The sequence below is a fragment of the Labrus bergylta genome, chromosome 4 (genome assembly GCF_963930695.1).
Source record: "Labrus bergylta chromosome 4, fLabBer1.1, whole genome shotgun sequence".
NCBI classification, from domain to species: Eukaryota; Metazoa; Chordata; class Actinopteri; order Labriformes; family Labridae; genus Labrus; species Labrus bergylta.
In genome coordinates, this window is record NC_089198.1 from 18,433,316 (window position 1) to 18,453,195 (window position 19,880).

A 19,880-nucleotide genomic window follows, 5' to 3' on the forward strand; every position below is an offset into this window, starting at 1 on the left:
ACACAAAAATGAAATACCACAGAAGAAAACATCCAACCCATCAAAAAGTTCTCTGAACAGTATGGTTTTCAGTCTCATGCCAGATGTCTGCATTTCAAGCGGTGCCAGCGCCTCACACAAACCTCCCCATACACCCTGTACACTTCCACTTCCCATATGTGCACTTTCTTGCTAAGTTTTCTTCAAGCTCAAGTTTTCCCCTCTGTCTTCCTCAGAGCCACCATCGGCCCCTCAGCAACTCATTTCTGTGGTGAACGAGACGTCGGTGGTCCTGGAGTGGGCCCCCCCTCGCCGGCTGGGAGGACGCAGCGACACCAGCTACAGTCTGGAGTGTCTCATTTGTCAAACAGGAAGCCACAGTCAAACCGGTAAAGTCCTCCCAAGGAATCGCAGCGTCTCACTTCCAGAGGCTCAGTATGGGGGCCTGGGGATACAGTCAGACCAAGGGATTGTGGGATCTGAAGTGCAAACAGGGAGAGGGGTTTACCAGAGCGGGCAGGTACCTGAAGATTACCCGAGACCTGGTTCAGATTCAGGCTCCAGCTCTCAGCTCTGCCTCCCCTGCGGCTCAGACGTGCTCTTCTCCCCCAGTCAGGCAGGCCTAAAGAGCGCTAGGGTGGTAGTGAGTGAGCTCCGGGCCCACACACACTACACCTTCATTGTTTACGCACGCAACGGGGTCTCCCAGGTCAGCGGCACAGGTGCAGCCCAGAGTGTGTCCGTCACCGTCACCACCAACCAAGCTGGTAAGAAAACATTTGATGAATGAATTTGTAGGATGGTTGAGTGTTGCATGAAAACACTAAATGTGCTTATGGATGTTGTCTGTAATTGGGTCAGCACAAAGCAAAATGCTGCTCTCTGCATGTGAGCCCCGGGGAAGCAAGGCCCCATGGGTAATGCTGGGCTGTGTGGGGAGGCATGATATGAACAAGCTCTGTTTGAAGCTACACACTTGCACGTAAAGAAATACCATTGAAGCTTCTGTGAGAGGTTTTTTATTTTGTATCAGTGTTTGGGGAATCTGTGTGGAAAAAGTGTCTCCCAAAATGTCTTTGCTGGTTTTGTATTCTACATGGGAGTATTGTTTTTAACATCTTTGTGATGGTAAACTGTCTATGCAGCATGCAGTTAATTACCTTGTTAGAGGTACACGTACCCCTCAGCAGCAGTTTCAGGAATTAAAAATAACTACAAACAAATAGTCAGTGTTGCTGCTGATGGTCTCATTTGCTTTTGTAGGCCATTAATGGGCATCAGTGTTAATATATTCTTTTTCATAACCTGCTAAAAACTCCTTACAGGGGCTTTAAATTTGAAATGCTAATAGATCAGCTCGGCCTCCCCTCTGGCTCCGACGTGTCGTTCTACCCACGTCAGATTTTTTGTATATGTATATCACAAATGCATTTTTTACTTTTATACTACAATAGAGTTGAATAGAGGAAAACACCTTAAACAGCATCCACACTGACAAAGCTACCAGACTCTTTTCAAATAGAGACTCTTACAACAATGTCAGAGTTGCCGTAGTTAATACTCTGTCCTCCTACACCTAAGAACCGCTGATTTAATTACAGGGCTGCTCTTAAGATGATGTCAGAAAGCATTCAGGGAAATGTAAATCACTCACCTAAATACAAATAGACAGAGGCTGCTGAGAGGAAAGCAGTAAATTAAAACACTACATAGTACAACTGTTGACAGTATTAGTGTGTCTAATGGTGGGATTTTACTCGTGTCAAATCTGGACCACAGAAGTGTTTGAAAAATCCCCCAGATTTTACGGCGTGTTTCATTTTAGTTGTGAAGGTGTCAGCTGGTGTGTGGCACTCCTCACACATGCTCTTCATTAGTTTTTCAGTCTGTGCTGTTCTTTTTTTGTGTGTGTGTGTGTGTGTGTGTGTGTGTGTGTGTGTGCACGCACGCTGTTACATCTCAACTGTCCATGCTTTAAGTCTTTATGGTGGCATTTAGAGAACGGCATACCTGCTTAGCTCCTGGCCGCCTGGGGAAATAACTTAACGTTTGTGTGCACAGCGCGAGGGCTGTCTGCGATGTGTCGAGTCCAACCTGCACCACCATATGGCCCCATATCATATTAACAGACACAAAGGAGGAGAAACGCCATAAAGCAACAGGAAAGGGAGGGATGTAAGAGGAGAGAGAGAGAGAGAGAGAGAGAATGAAGTGTTTCTCTGTGGAGCAGAAAGGAAGGAGATTTAGGTCAGATCTCAGGTACAGTGGGTCAGTGGGATTGTTGACCAGAGGCAGCATACATCTTTATAACCTATACATAGAGCTTACAAACAGCTGGAGATGTTATTATAGAATATACAGAATGTTTTTCTACCAAGTTAGAGATCTGTACATTTGTCTTTAAAGTGATATATAATAACAGATATATATCTTCATCAAAATACAATATTTTTCACTTTTTCCTTCGTGTAAAAACGTCACTTGGTCAGAGTTTTCTATTGAAATGAAAATGCAAAGCATTTAAACTGAATTGTGTTGTTGTCTACGTACAAGAAGAGACTTAAAAATGTCCTGCCATCTGAAACATCTCATTTGGAAAAATAACCACCCCTATAAGATGTTGGTCATACAAAGGGCAAAGGACCGAATCCTGCTATATCAATTTTTAGAACTAAATTAAACTTAAACTAAATTATTAAACTTAACTTAACCAAACAAACTTAACACAAACCCTCCCCATTTTTTCCCCTCTCAGCTCCCTCCCCCGTGTCATCAGTCCACGCCACCGAAGTTACCAGGCACAGTTTGTCGTTGTCGTGGCAACAGCCGGATCGACCCAATGGGGTCATCCTGGAGTACGAGGTCAAGTTCTATGAAAAGGTGAGGCGGTGGCAGGTTAATGCAGCTCAGGCAGCTGTCTGGATTGTCAATATGTGGGCCCTCTGTTTATGTTTCCCTGATGGTGAACATGGATTTGCAGTCAGGCGCTGAAAAGAGACTCTTTCTTTGTCTATTCAGGACCAGAGAGAGCGCTCCTATCGCATAATGAGGACCTTCTCTCGGATCGTCGATGTAGCGGGTCTCAACCCCCTCACTGTGTACGTGTTTCATGTGCGAGCTCGCACTGCAGCGGGATACGGAGAGTTCAGTGCCCCATTTGAGTTCTCCACAAATTCAGGTATCCTCATAATAACAGTCAGTCTTTCAACAGGAAGAATTACGATTTGTTGTGTTTAATTTGTTGTGCTGAAGTTTTTTACTTCAGCACTTTAGTGACTTTAGTGTCCTTCCTCTTTTAGATCCCTTCCCTCTGATTGGAGAAGGAGTAAACTCAGCCTTCCTGCTGCTGTCTGTCAGCGGGGTTGGAATTTTACTGCTGATATCTGCAGCTGTCTTCATCATTAGCCGCAGGTACACACACACACACACACAAACACGCACACACATACACAAACTTTCACTTTCGCACACTAATGTAAGGATACAGGCAGGCGTTCACACTTATATGCTTGTTATGCTGCCTGGAGGTTCCCCTGCAGTACATCACTGACGTCAATCAGTGTGCTGCCTCTAACTTAACTACTGCTGCTGAACTGCCCAAATCTCACACACACACACACACACACACACACACACACACACACACACACACACACACACACAGACACCTCTGCGTGCCTGAATAATGTGTGTGTTACCTGAAGCTTTTAAAGGGGATTAGACTGGAGACAGTGATAATCCCTTTGTCCCTGACTTGTCATTACTGTCTTTTCAGCAGCACAGCTTGCGTGTCACACTCACAAGCATGCGCAATTGCCCACAAACACACACACACACACACACACACACACACACACACACACACATACACACCTGCTTGCCAACAAAGGTGTTTCTGACAGTTTCTTTGTTTAATGGAAAACACCTTTTATCTTTCTCTACCTGAGGCGTCGCCCCTCCTCCCCTGCGCTCCCTTAAATGCTTTCATCTACTCGCTCTGTGTCTTTCCTGCAGCCTCTGTTCTCATTGTCAGCGCTTTCTATTGCTGTTAAATCCTGAAAAACCCCATGAATGCACACAGCTACTGAGAGGAATACGTGGTTAAAAAACGCTCACATGCCCTTTTGTGTGGCCTCTTAACTGTAGAAATCACAACAAAAAGAAAGTGATCAAGAAGAAATTAAATTAAGCTTTGACTGACGTTTGTGCCTCTTCTTTTTGTGTTTTTCAAATGTTCGTTATTTCGTTTGTGTCATCAGGAGGAGTAAGTACAGCAAAACAAAGCAGGATTCAGAGGAGGAGAAACATCTTAACCCAGGTAACACACACACACACACACATTTGATACACACATAGAATCACACACAAACATACTGTAATGAGGAAAAGACAGATGGATCTCCTTTTTTCCCATCTTCTCTTCGATCCACCTGCACCCAACGTATACACATACTGCCAAAGACATTTACATAACATATGCAGCAGTTACACAACTCATTTTCTCATCCTCTGCATCCCTCCTTCTCTCCTCCTCCCTCGTTTCCTGTCCTCTCTTCGCCTCCTCTCCCCCTCCTTGGCAGGAGTCAAAATCTATGTGGACCCGTTCACCTATGAAGACCCAGATCAGGCCATCCACGAGTTTGCCAAGGAGATTGATGTTAGCAGTATTCACATTGAGAGGGTTATTGGCATGGGTAAGGCTGGCATTAGTGCTCACACACACGCATAAACCCACACATGCTTGCTTACGCTGACGCTGCTGTTTTGTCTGTGCGTGTAGGAGAGTTTGGGGAGGTGTGCAGTGGTCGGCTGCGCGCTCAGGGAAAGAGGGAGATATACGTGGCCATCAAAAGTCTGAAGGCGGGATACACGGACAAACAGAGGCGGGACTTCCTGTCTGAGGCCTCCATCATGGGACAGTTTGATCACCCCAACATCATCCGGCTGGAGGGAGTTGTCACAAGATGTGAGAGTCTGAAAACGAATAGTAGCGTGTTGTTTTTCATGTTTTGATTCGTTTTGGTTCAGCCTCATATGTCTAACTCTGTTTTTAGGCAAGCCGTTGATGATCATAACGGAGTACATGGAAAACGGATCATTGGATGCTTTTCTCCGGGTACATTTAAAAAAATATTTATTATTATAACTTCATGCTTTCATCACGTTTCACAAATAGAAGCAGCATGTATGAGATGCATACACACTAACGTTCGTTTACCATTGCCATATCTTCTCTAAAGATTGTTCTGAAAAAACAGCATTTAAAAGAATAAGAATTTTTCTTTTTCAAACCTATGAGATTCACAAATCAAATACACAGCCTTCATTAAGACTTCCAAGTGCACTCAGAGTAAACAAACAAACAACAATACATTGAAATAAACAAAACAAGCAAAAAACAAAAAATGTGACTGGCATTGCATGTATCACTTTCAACAATTATTTTTTTTACTTTTTTATATGAAAACATTATGAATCTAGTTTTGACTGCCTAGCTAGTCTTTGGTCTCCATATCAACCTTCTCTATGACGTCTCTACTTCAGAAACATGACGGCCAGTTCACAGTGATCCAGCTGGTCGGCATGCTGCGTGGCATCGCCTCAGGGATGAAGTACTTGTCGGACATGAGCTACGTTCACAGAGACCTGGCAGCTCGAAACATCCTGGTCAACAGCAACCTGGTGTGTAAGGTGTCGGACTTTGGCCTGAGTCGTGTTCTGGAGGACGACCCAGAGGCTGCGTACACTACGAGGGTAAGACGCACAGATGCACAGACGCACAGACGCACAGAAAAACTAAAGATATATTCTGCTTTTTGTCTGTCTCTATATTTAAAATCAATGACTTTTCCACCCTTACATTAAACATTTATGGAAATGTGAGGCTGAAATAAAATCATGTTATAGACTTCTCATAGGCATAAGTCAAAGTATAAACCTCACAGTAAAACCATTCCTCCCATCACATCATTAAATAAAGATATTCCATTACTCTCTGATCTAACTTTCTTCTTGGTCTCTTTCAGGAGCCTACAGGGACTTATCTTTCCCCTGGAGGGAAGATCCCCATCAGATGGACAGCTCCAGAGGCAATAGCCTACAGGAAGTTCACCACGGCCAGCGATGTGTGGAGTTATGGCATCGTCATGTGGGAGGTGGTTTCATACGGAGAGAGACCTTACTGGGACATGAACAACCAAGACGTGAGTCATTCTTATATCCGTTACCCATGAGCTGTCTGCACCAGTCGACACCTTCACAACTTTTTAAAGTACATGTCAAATGAAGATGCAGAATATGGATCTCTTATATAAGCCACAAGAAAATAAGTTCACCAGCTGATTATTTCATTTCATGTATTTATTCTACTAGTAAAGGCTTCATGTTTAAAATAAAACATATGGTGGCTTCTGGTGTATTGTACCAGAGGGAACTCAAAGCTAATTGTTATCCATATAGTTATAAAACAGCTGTGAGAGAGTTCAGTTTATGCGCTATGACAAAGCCTCATCTCAAACATACTATCTTAAACAGTCTTACAAATTATAAAACAAAGTTTAACAGTATGTCTTACATGTTTGTCAGATTTAAAAGGTCAAAGGCTTTTTGAAGATCTAATGGATGATAGTATCACAAATTCAAATAACTCTTTAGCAGTGTCAGCCAGTCACAGACAGCATCATTTTTCTGAAATATAATTTGTGTGGTAGAAGTCTTTTAAACTTTTACTTCTGTACAAATTGAACTCAATTGGACCCCATTTTAACAGATGAATTAATAAAAAAAGATTTAAATACTTTAAGAAAGGACTTCTGGAGCAAATAAACTATGCTCTGTGCATCATAATGTATTCTGACCCAAAGAGCTCTGCACCATTAAAACATTTTTTTTTTCGCCTTTTAACATCCAGAGAGAGGGCAGCAGGCCAAGCCTGTGTCCACCCGTCACAAGGACATTTTATGGAAGATGAATATTTAGACGTAATAGAAAATGACCAGAAAACAGCTGCTTTGAGTTTTCTCGCAGACGATCGCACACAAAATAAATTTAGGGATGATTCAGTTTTAAAAAAAAAAAATCTTATTTGAGAGCGAATGGCACTTCTATCTACACCATCAAAGCTTGTTAAGTCTGAGCAGGTCACAGAGCCAGTCTGGTATATGGAAATTTACAAACATGAATGACTTCAACTCAAGCCCTGCTGAAGTGTGAGAAAACTTTCCTGATGAGCCGCTCTCCATACACTTTCTAACAGCTTATTTACTTTCCCTTTTCTTTTTCATATTAACACACGCTGAGCTGCTCTACTGTTTATTTTATTCACTTATTTGTTGGCACAGACTTATCACACAACCACATACCAAGTGAAGCATCTTCAATTTCATTTCAAGTGTAACTCTTAGCTGAAAGTCTATTCAATATGAAATACTGAGGCAGTTTTTAGTATTGTCATATTTAAAAACTCTACATGTTTGTGCCTCTTATCAACACATCCAGCTCTCTGCTGCAGACAGAGGCTGTGACCTACAGCTCATGGAGGAATTTAAGGTTTAATAAAACATTATTTTTACTCAGATTCAGATCTTTGACTTCCATTGTGAGTAAACAACCATGTTTACTTTTTGTGTTATCAAACTAATCCCCTGATTGGCTGTGCATCGGTGATTACAGTGCAATCAGGAATAGCTTATTCAGCAACTTATAATTGAGCCTAATTCACAAAATGTAAACAAATATAAGATGATTGTTTAAACTTGAGTCCCCAAACTTGGGTGATGTTTATTCTTAAGGTGGAAGTAAGTCTAAGAACTGTATATTTGGATTTACAGAAACCAATGATACTAACCTTTGATTTTTAAAAGAAGAGATTTTTGGCAGTTCAAAAGGTTCAGATGTCTCTTCAGTGTCTGTGCCTCCGGATAAACACTATTGTCCCCACGTTTAAAGTACAAAGGAAACAGAGGAGCTGCTCACAGCTGCTAAACATTTGAACTTGATTGCAGATGGTGGTGAGACAGCTTTGTGAGATATTTGAAAACAATGAAGAAGTCATAAATCTTTGACAACAGGAGTGGCTTTCTTTTCTTTTTTCAAGATTGGCATTTCCAAGTAACAGTTTGGCTGGGACACATATTAAATCATTTCCTGTTCAAAACCATAATGCACAAACAACGTATTTTCAAACAAGCTGTGACAATAAGTATGCACAGTTTTGTATAAGTAAGGAGTCTTAATGGTCGTTCCTGAGTCTGCAAATATATTCTTAAGATATGGTTTTATTCTGGAATTAGTGAAACATTTTTACATTGGCCAAGGTGTTGGGATTTCTTACAGTTGGAGTTGAGCTGTATCATTAAATATAAATCCTCCCCCTCTGTCCTTCCTGTAGGTGATAAAAGCAATCGAGGAGGGCTACCGCCTGCCTGCTCCAATGGACTGTCCTGTGGTGCTGCACCAGTTAATGTTGGACTGCTGGGAGAGGGAACGTGCAGAGAGACCCACCTTCAGCCAGATCCTCAACATGCTGGATAAACTGATACGTAACCCCGGCACTCTGCGCCGCACAGGAGGAGAGAGGTACAAACTTAGCATGTTAACATGGACATAAATGGTTGAAGAAATGTCAACCAGATAAGTCGATTTACAACCTACTCACTTTCACGCTCTGTTCTTTTAGACCCACGGCCACCATGTTGGAGTCTGGTTTGGGGTCAGAGGTGTGTGTGTCTGTTGTACCGGAGGTGTGTGTGCCTGAGTGGTCAGTGTGCGTGTGGCTGCAGTCCATCGGGTTGGAGCGGTACAGAGACACTCTGGCAGCAGCTGGCTACACCAGCCTCGACGGCCTTCTGGCTCTCACACACCAGTAAGTGCAAATTCATGTGAAAATGGACTAAATGGAGAGTCAGTTTGCATGAATTCATTAACTGTCTTGGTGCTTTAACATGACAGGATTCATTCAGGGTAAAAATTCTAGAGATCCAAATTAATATTTATATTAGCTCTTCCTGTGATTTTTATTTGTGATTTAATTGCACCAAGGCTTCAGTATGGTCTAACTAATTGGTTACGATGTCGAGAGAAAAAATATCTTCTTCTGCCTACTTTTTTAACCTGTATTCATTTGGCTAATTGCTGCGTGTAGATGGGGAGACTTTAAATGCTGTTAGATGATCCAGTAAGCACAATGACACATGCAGTGTTTGACAAGATAGCATTTTGAGCCTTGCAGCGCTTGCACTTAAAATAAATTGAAAAATGTTGTGATTGTCAAAGGATACCTTTGATCTTGTAACTTAATATTTTATTCATATGTACAATATCACTGAAGACTTTAAAACCAACATTGAATTAATCATACTAACTTTTATTGACTAATGGGACAAATTCCTTCCATCACATAAACATATCGATCCAAATAAAGAAGGTGGGCCTTGAATTTCAATGTAAAGCCCTGTTATTACTCTTTTATGTGCTGTGATAGATCTGCATGATCAATGAAACAAATTAATTTAGGTTTGAAGCACAATGACAGCCTGATAGTCAGTTGTAGTTCAATTAGTAGACTGGGTAAGCTCTTGGGGAAACTTTGACAAAAAGTCACATTGTTTTTTTCCAATTTGGTGATAATGAAAAATGAATTCTGCATGTTGTGTTTTTATGTGATTTAAAAAAAAAAACATGTTTGTGCACCCACAGGGAAATGGACAGAGTTGGAATTATCACGCCCTCACACCAGGACTTACTTATTGCCAGTGTGCAGCAGGAAATGTTGTCTCAAATGCAGCACATGCAACACACAATGGTTCCAGTCTGAGCAGGAGAACGAATACCAACCTGTTCATGAGAAGAATTTCATTTACCTCATCCATGCACTTTAGAGGGACTTTTCAAGGAGCGGAGTGAAGTAGACATGATGAAAAGAAGAGAGAGAGAAGCAGCACTTTTGTTAACTTCCGTCCTGGGGAGTTTTCTGAAATCCATGATCTGGACATGGCAGCAGAACGCATGAAGCTACTGCGAGCTACATCCTCTTATCCACTTCTATTTGTCATTATTTTATTCTCTGGTTTTGTGAAGGCTGACATGTAAGGCTGTGCATAAGCAGAATGGCTTCCAACGTTTTCTTTTTGCTGCTTTGGGCTTGACTTGAATAAAATGTGTTTGCTCGTATGAACATACTTGTGTGAGTGTGTGTGTGTGTGTGTGTGTGTGTGTGTGTGTGTGAGAGAGGGTTTGGATGTTAGTGTGAGTGTGTTGTACCTTGCGTGACTGTAAACAACCTGGAATCTCTTTTGTCAAGACTTCAGCCATCTTTGAATATTTTGAATATGCAAAGTAATAAAGAGAGAGTGAGAGGGAGGAGCCAGACAGAATGTATCATTACGCGCTCTGTTGATACTAACACACTGTATGATTTGCTTGTGTTTTTTTATATTTTCAGTTTTTATTTTTGAATTGTAAAATTGTGTTGAATTAGACATTAAGAGTAGAATGTCATCTGTCTGTGTCAAATGTATATGTCTCTTGTTTAATGCTAAAACTTAGCTACAAAAAGCAATGTTTATTTATGGCCTTTTTTAAATCTAGTTTGTACATTGTAAAATAGAAACACTGAGGAAATATTGTAATGATGTCTGTATTGCATTGCAATAAATCCCCAAATTCATCCATTCACGTAGCTTTTAATTTGATTTAAACCCAACTTTTGCATATAATATTTAGTGAATCGGATATATTGTACTGTACACAGAGTGTGCTTTGGAGCCTCAAGCACTTTGTTTTTCAATTCTGAGTTTGAAAGTTGAGGCTTATTTAGAGGTGCCCACAACAAGGAACAACTCCTGAAGAAGACTAATGGTGTAACCACACACAGTGTTGGACTTAGGCTTGTGAAAGAGAGGCAGGGAGAGAAAAGCGAAGAGGAAAAAAGAGTGGGAGAGAAAGAGAGCTTGAATTAAAAAGAGAGAAAATTAAGAGTGCGCTGTCACCATTAGCGTCTGTGTGGCACCAGGTTTTTTTTGTCGGATAAATTGGGCTGAGTTTGCGGTGCAAACCTGTCGAATCAGCAAACATCTGTCCTCCTCTACACCACTACCAAAAATACCCAAAACCCCCCACCCCCACCCCCACCACACACATGCGCACACGCACGCGCACACGCACACGCACACGCACACACACACGCACACACACACGCACACACACACACCAGGGAGTTGATTGGAGGAACCCTCCAATACATAAAAGAAGAAAACATATGATGGCAAAATGTCAATGTTTTCCCAGCTTAATGAGAGCTGCATGCTCTCTCTCTCTCTCTCTCTCTCTCTCTCTCACACACACACACACACACACACACACACACACACACACAGCACTCCCTGCCTCACTATCAAAACATCTAAATCACACTCAGCAAACAAGATACTGATGGTGGTTAATGAGGCAGTTTCCTCTGAGTAAGAGACAGAGAGACAGAGGGAGGGTCAGTTTAACTGGGGACGATGAAACAGGCGGCTTATGTCAAATAATGACACACTGACACATTCAGCAGGTAGGGTTTGTATTGATGCATTATTCTACTCTACTCACGAAGTGAGACAATGGCATCTGCTCTTAAAAATATCTGCATGCAAATGGTAGATAAACTCACTGTTGTTCTTGCTGTCTGTGTTTGTGGCTCATAGTGACAGTATTAGTAATATAATATCACAGTTATTTTTAATGGATTTACATAAATTGTATTAACTTAAGTGAAATTATCCTCTACTACGGATTTATAATCGTTTGAGCTCAATTTCTTTTAATGGGTAAAATATAAATAAAAAACCCCGAAACAAACAAAGACTTTGAAGCGCTGATAAGCAATTGACACCATAGACTAAATATAATATATAAAATTAAATATTATTTTTCTGCAAAAAGAAGTCAAATGTGAACACGGCCTAAGAGCTGGAGCTGAGGTGAGTTTTAAGCCTTTGGATAAATCAGGTCAGCTAAGCGCCTTATTGTGAATAACGCTTATCCCTCATAAAATCAAAATGGATGAGCTATCAAAAAGTTCAACCCCGTACACTGTGTGCCGATCAAGACATGAGCTAATCAGACCAATTTGTTTTTTGAACCAGGCTGTAAACATGTTAATTTCTGCTGTAAAAACTGGCTTTTTTGACTGGGTGTGTACGTGAATTCCGATGCTTCTGCAGCCATCCTCAAGAGGTCACTCAACTTGACTCGGCTTTTTTTCAACACCGGAGGTTGCTGCTTGAAAGACACGCAATTGAGCCGTTTAACTTCACAAGTAGCCTACCACCTACAGCTTTATTATTTATTCATCCCACAACTGAGAAATGTATAGTGTAAGAGCAAGGATAGCCAAACAGCGCACAATTAAATACAAGTAAAGAAATTATGTAGCCTAAATGTTGTTGTTGCAGCTGGATAGCATTCCAACGATAGCATTTAGCTCAAAGCACTAGTGTGCCTCTGAGAGGTAGGTAGACAGCTAGTTTACCTGCTGATCACAAAGCAGATCCTGCTAGTGTGACGAGCTAGGCATGCTAATCAACAACTACCTGCTCATCAGTATTGAACTTTTACTCATGGTTCATTAGTGATTTTTTTCTTTTTTCAATTGATTATAACAGCAACAGCCTTAGCGACGACATTGTTTGACATTTATAGCCTACAGTAAGATCAGTGTCGCAAGCATTGTGTATTATTTTGGTATTTCAATTTGTTAAAACCGGGACAGGGACTATTCAAAACAGGAACATATTAATGGTTTATAGATATTTGTTTGGACTCAGGACGCACTTACTCTCCCAGGCCGAGAGTAGGTGACGAATGTTGTGAATGCCCATTTACAGGACCACGACTTAAATAATGAGCTATTTGTCATATTGTCCAATGTTCTGCCTTGCCAACAGCAAGAGCAGATGACAGACATACAGGCTTGGGTCATTTTCAGTCAATTGCCTATATGGTGGCCAGCTAATACCGTGATTTCACTGTCATATTGATGTTCAGATTATTTAGTGTTGCTGTGGCAATGTAAGAAGAAACAACTTGCATATTTTGTAACATTGTAGCCATTTGTGAGCTCGAAATGGGTCTCCAGTGTTCGCAGCGCAGGACTCTCTGGCAGCTAGTTTAGTAGGAGCATGTTGTTTAGCTCAGTGCTGCGTGGGATTAGAATGTCTTTTCTTGGCGGTTAAGTTTTCCTTCCTGCACATATACTACAACTTTCTTTCCAAGGCTGAATAAAGCTCTCACCTGAATGATCATCAGCCTGTGTGTGTGACGGCACATGACGTTCTTTCTCCAAGCATGCTACTGTAATGACGTTAGCATAACTTGCCGGCCAAATCAGTGTCACTAAACGCCCAATCTTTTGTTGCTGCCAGCTAATTCACATATCTTAAAGTAACGATTAACAAGTAAATGTAATGTTTCTGTAATTGTAACTGCGCTTTTGATTTTGAAAAAAACTAGATACACTACTAGTTACAGCAAATAATAGTGGTGTTTCAGTATTTCCGACTGCTTATGAGCAAAAATAATTTATTTTGAACATTTATAAGATACAATGAAATTAATGATGTTAGCATTCAAAGACTTTCTAACTTATGTTGAAGAATTTAAGCGTTTCTTTCATGTAATATCACCCAACTGTAGCCATTTCCCATGCTAGCATTAGCCAGGCAGTGGAATAAAAACTATTACCAAACTGATTGATCACTCCAAAACATATGTGAACGAAAAAGCCTATTTTGACATCAACTTTTGAATCATGGGAACATTAAAACAGACAAATTGTAAATAAAGTTGCAATACATCATGCCAGAATAGTTGATTGCCTCTGCAGTTGTCCTTCCTGTACAAGCAAAGGCAGCAGCCAATTTAAATTTGGAGTCTAGTATCAGAAAAGAAAAAAGCATTTTGTGTTTGTGTTCACTGCCACGGGGCCTGTATGTGTTCCAAACTCTGATAAAAGGGATCGATCACAGGGATAAAAAGGATACCGTTTAGAGCTGATGCTACATTGACTGATGGTTGAGTGAGCAGTAGTCATTTTAACCCTAAAAGACACTCTTGTTATATTGAGTAGGGCAGATCAAATTGAATCTTTCTGTCTCTGGATCTCAGTGGGAGGTTATTGTGTGTTTTTGTCCCCAGATTAGGGCGGGTATGGAGCTGGCTAATCCTGCTCTCTCCTCCATGTGGGAGTGGCAGCGGGGTGTCTTTGCTGCGCGGCCAGCCGTAATCTAATGGCTGTGAGATTGGGGCTTGACACACGGGCATGCTCACTCACACACAGCCAGAGACACAACAGACAAAGTCTAGATTTGTTTCAGGATTAAAGGCATCACCTCAATGACTGACATAATGCCACAGGCATTCCCACGGTTACCCTGATGAGGTTGTCTGTGTGTGAGGCCACGTGTGTGTGTGTAGCTGTATTTCCCATAAGCTGTTGGGAAATACATTTAGGAAATAAGCAGAAAGAGCAAAGGAAAATCACACACACACACACACACACACACACACACACACACACACACACACACACACACACACACACACACACTCCTTCCAGCTAGAGAAGCAGCTGCCCAAGTTGGCAGGCCATGTCCCTCTCATTATTCTGGTCAGTCACTCGTGTCCTGGATCCTTCTCCCCTGCTGCTGCTGCGGCTGCTGGACAGGTACCATCTGACACACATTAGCCCGCTATTAATGACATCTTCTGCAGCCATTATCACACACTTAGGGGAAAAAAACATCCTCAGGGTGCCGTTTTTGCAGTGACATGCATTATATTTCAAAACTATCCCATTTTCTCCAAAGCTCTTCAAGCACAGCAACTTTTCGGATAACAAAAGTTAGCTCCATTTTGAAAGTTCCTATCATCTGCACACCATGATGTCTATAAGCTTTCAGTAGTGACTCCTGAGGAATGTTGGGTGTGGCTTAGTGGACCTCCCACCGCAGATCCATTGTTTACTCATGATCCCACAGGGAATAACGCTGTGATTAACATTAATCCAACAAGTCTGTGCACAAACATCACAAATACCGTCCGAGGATCTCCAACATCAACAGCAGGTGTTCCAGGGTGTTCCTCACAATCTTCTTCAGTGTTTGACAGCCTGTCCAGGTTTAGGGTCCAATAATGTCCATAGAATAATATTACCTACAAAGCTCATGGGCAGCTGACATGACATTGTTTTACCTTTATACCTTTTTACCTGTATAGAATCTGTGTACAAAAGTAAAATAATTAATAAATCAGTCAATCATTAGCTGAAGAAATGGTTAAACTTTGGAAAACAAAATAAGTTATGCATTTAATACATCTTGTGCTGCCTTTTGAGTCTGCTTGTTTGCTGTATCGCAAAACTATTTGTCCCGCTCTTTAAGATATGATTTTGTTTTTACTCTGCGCTTTGTGGTTAGTTTTATTAGACTGAAGAGATCATTCCTTTTTAAGCCAGAAATTAGATAAACCCAAGTGTTCGATTTGACATGTAAAATTGCTTTGATAATCACACACCATAAATTCATATAATAAACCAATAACAGGTTGATAGGTCAAGAAAACAAATAATGAAGAAGAGTTGTAAGAAAACCTCAGGAATTCATCTCCTTCACATCTTCAGGTATTTTTCTTTAACATCTGGTGAATGGAATGATTTTTAGGTTGTTCTCTAATAGAATATCATTGACTCAGACACATTGTGCTACACAAGCAGGAATACCATTACTGCTGCTTGGACTGAAACTCAATCCTTTCTCACTGTGTATGATTGCATGTGCCTCTGTGTGTTTAGTGCACTCATCCGTGTCATCCAATTCCAATATTTAGGCAAACCTCCGCTGCTCTGCAAGCCCTCAGGTTTGATAAACCTCTAAAAAAAAAACACCAGGCTGCATTTATTTTCGATTCCAGCATAAAGAACGACAGGTCAGTAACAGCTCCACAAACGAGAGAAAAAGACAGATTGAAAAGAGATGGGTGGAGGGTGAAGACGTTAGCACCCAGGGAGAGAAAGTTTTGTCCTTCATCAGCCCTCCATCCCTCTATTCCTCCATCTCATTACAGATGGATAGATGATCAATAGGAGAAGAGCTGTAGAAGGGGATTAGGATTAGAAATCGATGGCTTTGTTTTCTTCAGTCTGCCAAAGATAAACACTGCCTTAAGACAGTGACGACCCAACGCAGAGACTTTCATGGCTTTTCATGTGAGTGTAAGAGGGCAGAACATTCGCTCTGTGTGGATCGACAGGAATCTGTTTGTAGATCTTCACACTGACTTCAAAAACACACTTTGATCATCGCTTCGTTGGATTGAGAGTGGGGGTGGGCTCAGATCAGACAAACAATCATTTTCCGTGAAGCTAAATCAAGACAAAGTTGTTCTTTTTTGAAGCTATTTTCCCCCGGCTGTCATTGGGTAAGAGGCGGGGTAAACCCGGGACTGGTCGCCATTCAATCACAGGGCTGACATACCGAGGCAGACAAGCAGTCCCACTCACCTTCAGGCAATTAAGAGTCACCAATTAACATAATGAGCATGTTTTAGGATTATGGGAAGAAGCTGGAGAACCTGGGGGGGAACCCATGCATGCACTGGGAGAAAATGCCACTCCAGACTAGCCCTTTTCAGACTGCATTTCTGCAAAAGTGCCAAAACTAAACTTTGGTAAAAAATTGGTGTCCCAGTCTTGGAATTTACAATGGTTTCTGCATTATGGAAGCACAGCAAAGCTTGAGCTCCACATACACATACAGATTGACAAGCACAAACACACAGCGCTGTGCTCCCCTGCTGGCTCTGCTGATACCGTCGCACCCCTTTAACACCTCTGCTACTACCTCCGAAGGTGGTACAGAGGGGGATAACACTCACCCCATTACGCCTCTGCGACATTCAGGTTGAAGGTCAAAGGGACAAACGTTTTGCGCCTTAAAATGGTCGATGGAATATGGTTACAGAGAGGTTCCTGTCTGACCAGGATTTAAACCAGGTATTCTTGCTGTGAGGCGACAGCGCTAGCTATACCCAGAAAAACTAAGAACCCTTTAGGTGTTTGCACTAACGTGTTTTTCTTATGGTGTACCCTACTCAAACATACATTTTCTGAGGTATTCCATGAAATCTCTTTTTGATATGTCTTGCTGTGTTTGTTGGTTAAATCAATTTTCTGTGACCTTAACAACGTGTCATGTGACTATCACTTACATGACATCTTAATTGTATTCAAACACCTGGTTTTTGTCTGTGTTAAATATGTCCTGACGAAGACTGCAAAGTTGAGTTGAAACGCCTAGACACATCCCTGTTCAATAAAGGATTTTTATACTGCATCAGAGTGCCTCGGACTTTCAGTTTAAACTGCCTTTCCACCATACAAATTTTGTCAGGACAGTCAGCTCTTTATTAGCTATTTGACTTCTGTCCCCTGTTCTTGAAGAGCACCTGATCTACATTTTTTGACCCAGTTCAGCACTCGTTTCAACCTTTTTTCTTTCTATAAATAAAAGTGTTTCTGCATTCTTTCTTCTTTTTATGACACACATTTTTTAAGTGTGTTTTCATTCCATCCAAGTCAGTTAGCTCCTGCAGCAGAGTAAAACTGTGCTGTCATATTGTATATCAGCACTCATAAATACCTTGATCCAATCAGATTACTAGTCAGAAAATAACTGTTATATAACTTTTGAAATGTTAACACTATGCAAAGGAAATGCATTTTCTGTATCGCTGATCAGAGGTCAACTGCTGGTTCACACCAAGTCACCGTTTCAATGCGCTCTGAGAATAGCTGGGATGACTGACAAAGAGAAAGTATCATAATCTGCCTGCTGTTAAGAGAAAAGAAGTGATGCTCCTGAAAAACCTGAGTGGGTTGTGAGGAGTGAGGCAAGGCATTCTGGGTAGGTGAGGCTGCACCTCCCACACAGAGATTCAAAAACATACCCCCTGCTTTGATCTCTCTGCTCTCTCTCCTTTCTCCCTTTCTCTTCCTTTCACGTGCAAGACACACGCACACGCGCACACACACACACACACACACACACACACACACACACACACACACACACACACACACACACACACACACACACACACACACACACACACACACACACACACACAGTTTGTTGTGGCTTTTGCCCCTCTGTCCTTTGAAGGAACAAAGGCATTTGTTTATGTTTCCCGCAGATAAAAGCTCCACATTGTGACAGCCTGTTCCACCCAGTCTATGGCTCCAGCCCATGTTTAGATTTTGATGCGAATAATTTTTCTTTATATCTGTTTTAGAAAATAACAACTTTGTCTGTTTTTTGTAGTCAACTAATTTTTGCTTTGTATTGTCCCTTTCTGTGGGGGTGTATGATAATCATTGCCATTCTTTTTCTGTTCAAAGTAACAGGTGTCCTAAGCTATCCCAGCATGCACTTGACAAAATGCAGGAGAAGGAGTTGCAACATAATGACAAAAAAAAAAGAAAAGTATTGTCGTTGTTTTTTGTTATAGATTATTTTTTAGTCTTTTTGGCCTTTATTTGACAGGACAGATGTAGAGAGACAGGAAATGTGGGGCGAAAGTGGGGGATGACATGCAGCAAACTTGTCAGGATCTGGATTCGTAACTGTGACCAGTTCGAGGATTGTAGCCTGGTTACACACGGGATGCCTGATCTACCATCTGACCTAAATTGTTGCCCCCGTGAATATCATACATTTTTAGAGGGTGGCGCATTATACATCCTGTAGAGATCAAGGATGATACGTGCAGCCAAGCTACAACCTAAGGTGTTGAAAAATGAAGCTAATGCGGAAGTGGAAAATCCTACAGAATGTTATTGGTTTGTCAGGAGACCTGGCAATGGTATGTCACACCTGAGTGGTTAGTAAAATGTACCTGTTCATTTAACGCGCATAATAATTCAATTCACATTCATGATAAATGCTGTTCATTTCATTTTTAAGCTCTGAATATGTTAGATTATAATTTAAGGTAATAAAAGTGAATAAAAACCGTAAATGGTGTTAAAAAAAAAGATACATAATTCATTGTTTGGTGTTACAAAAGTTTAGGCTACTGTGTTTCAAAATACTGTATGGTAACTCATTTTTATTATTATTGAAGTATTTAATCACTTTTTGGTTGAACATGATAAGAGACTAAGAAAATTAGTTTATGAGATCTCATGTAAGAAACAGAAGTGAGAGAGTAGAAAGAACTGGTTGATTATTGTTTTTCCTTCTATTGATCTGCAGTAGAATCTGGAGGATTCCATGATGGCGAGCCCAACCAGAGTCTGTGGACAGTCAAGGAAGCGGTGGGGTCAATGTAGGATCTGCCACAAGAGGACATCTGATCTCACTCATTTCATTGGATAACAGATAAGAACACAAACACAGAAACAGAAACTGAACTCATTGGATCACAAATCAGTAATCAGAGGACAAGATATCATCCTGAGTAGAGATTCACTAATTGTTATTTCTTTGGCAAAACAAATACCTTTAGGAACTTTTCTTTGATTGAAATACATTTTATGTTTATGATAAAACACCTAATTTTCAGTAACTGTTTATTACAAGAAATCTTAAAAACAGAACATGACCATCTCTCGATCTCAACCGAATCTCCAATAGAGCATTTTTAGTGTCAAACCCTTTGTTACCTGTAGTCTCCTTTATTCTATATGCCATTATTTATGGTGGAAGTGTTCATATGTAAAGTAAAACAAAAACAGGTATTTCATTATCTTCTAATATAAAGCAGCAGATTTAAAGAGCCATTATTAACACTCTTTAGCTAATTTTTTGTACATATCTCGTTAATTAATCAAATTATAGAAACAAAGAAGTTTACTGCTTCAC

At 40.9% G+C, this 19,880-nt stretch overlaps 1 protein-coding gene across 1 annotated transcript in view; it reads left to right on the forward strand.

Moving 5' to 3' along the window:
• Positions 1 to 10,651, forward strand: part of LOC109984039 (ephrin type-A receptor 4-A) — a 24,821-nt gene extending 14,170 nt beyond the window's left edge. Inside the window, exons 7-19 of the mRNA XM_020634039.2 lie at positions 216 to 746; positions 2,735 to 2,859; positions 2,998 to 3,157; positions 3,279 to 3,390; positions 4,239 to 4,297; positions 4,560 to 4,673; positions 4,760 to 4,945; positions 5,034 to 5,095; positions 5,524 to 5,733; positions 6,006 to 6,182; positions 8,369 to 8,556; positions 8,657 to 8,842; positions 9,676 to 10,651. Of these exons, the coding sequence (XP_020489695.2) occupies positions 216 to 746; positions 2,735 to 2,859; positions 2,998 to 3,157; positions 3,279 to 3,390; positions 4,239 to 4,297; positions 4,560 to 4,673; positions 4,760 to 4,945; positions 5,034 to 5,095; positions 5,524 to 5,733; positions 6,006 to 6,182; positions 8,369 to 8,556; positions 8,657 to 8,842; positions 9,676 to 9,793 (2,228 nt within the window). The 3' untranslated portion in view covers positions 9,794 to 10,651. The remainder of the gene's footprint in view (positions 1 to 215; positions 747 to 2,734; positions 2,860 to 2,997; positions 3,158 to 3,278; positions 3,391 to 4,238; positions 4,298 to 4,559; positions 4,674 to 4,759; positions 4,946 to 5,033; positions 5,096 to 5,523; positions 5,734 to 6,005; positions 6,183 to 8,368; positions 8,557 to 8,656; positions 8,843 to 9,675) is intronic.
• Positions 10,652 to 19,880: the final 9,229 nt, after the last annotated feature.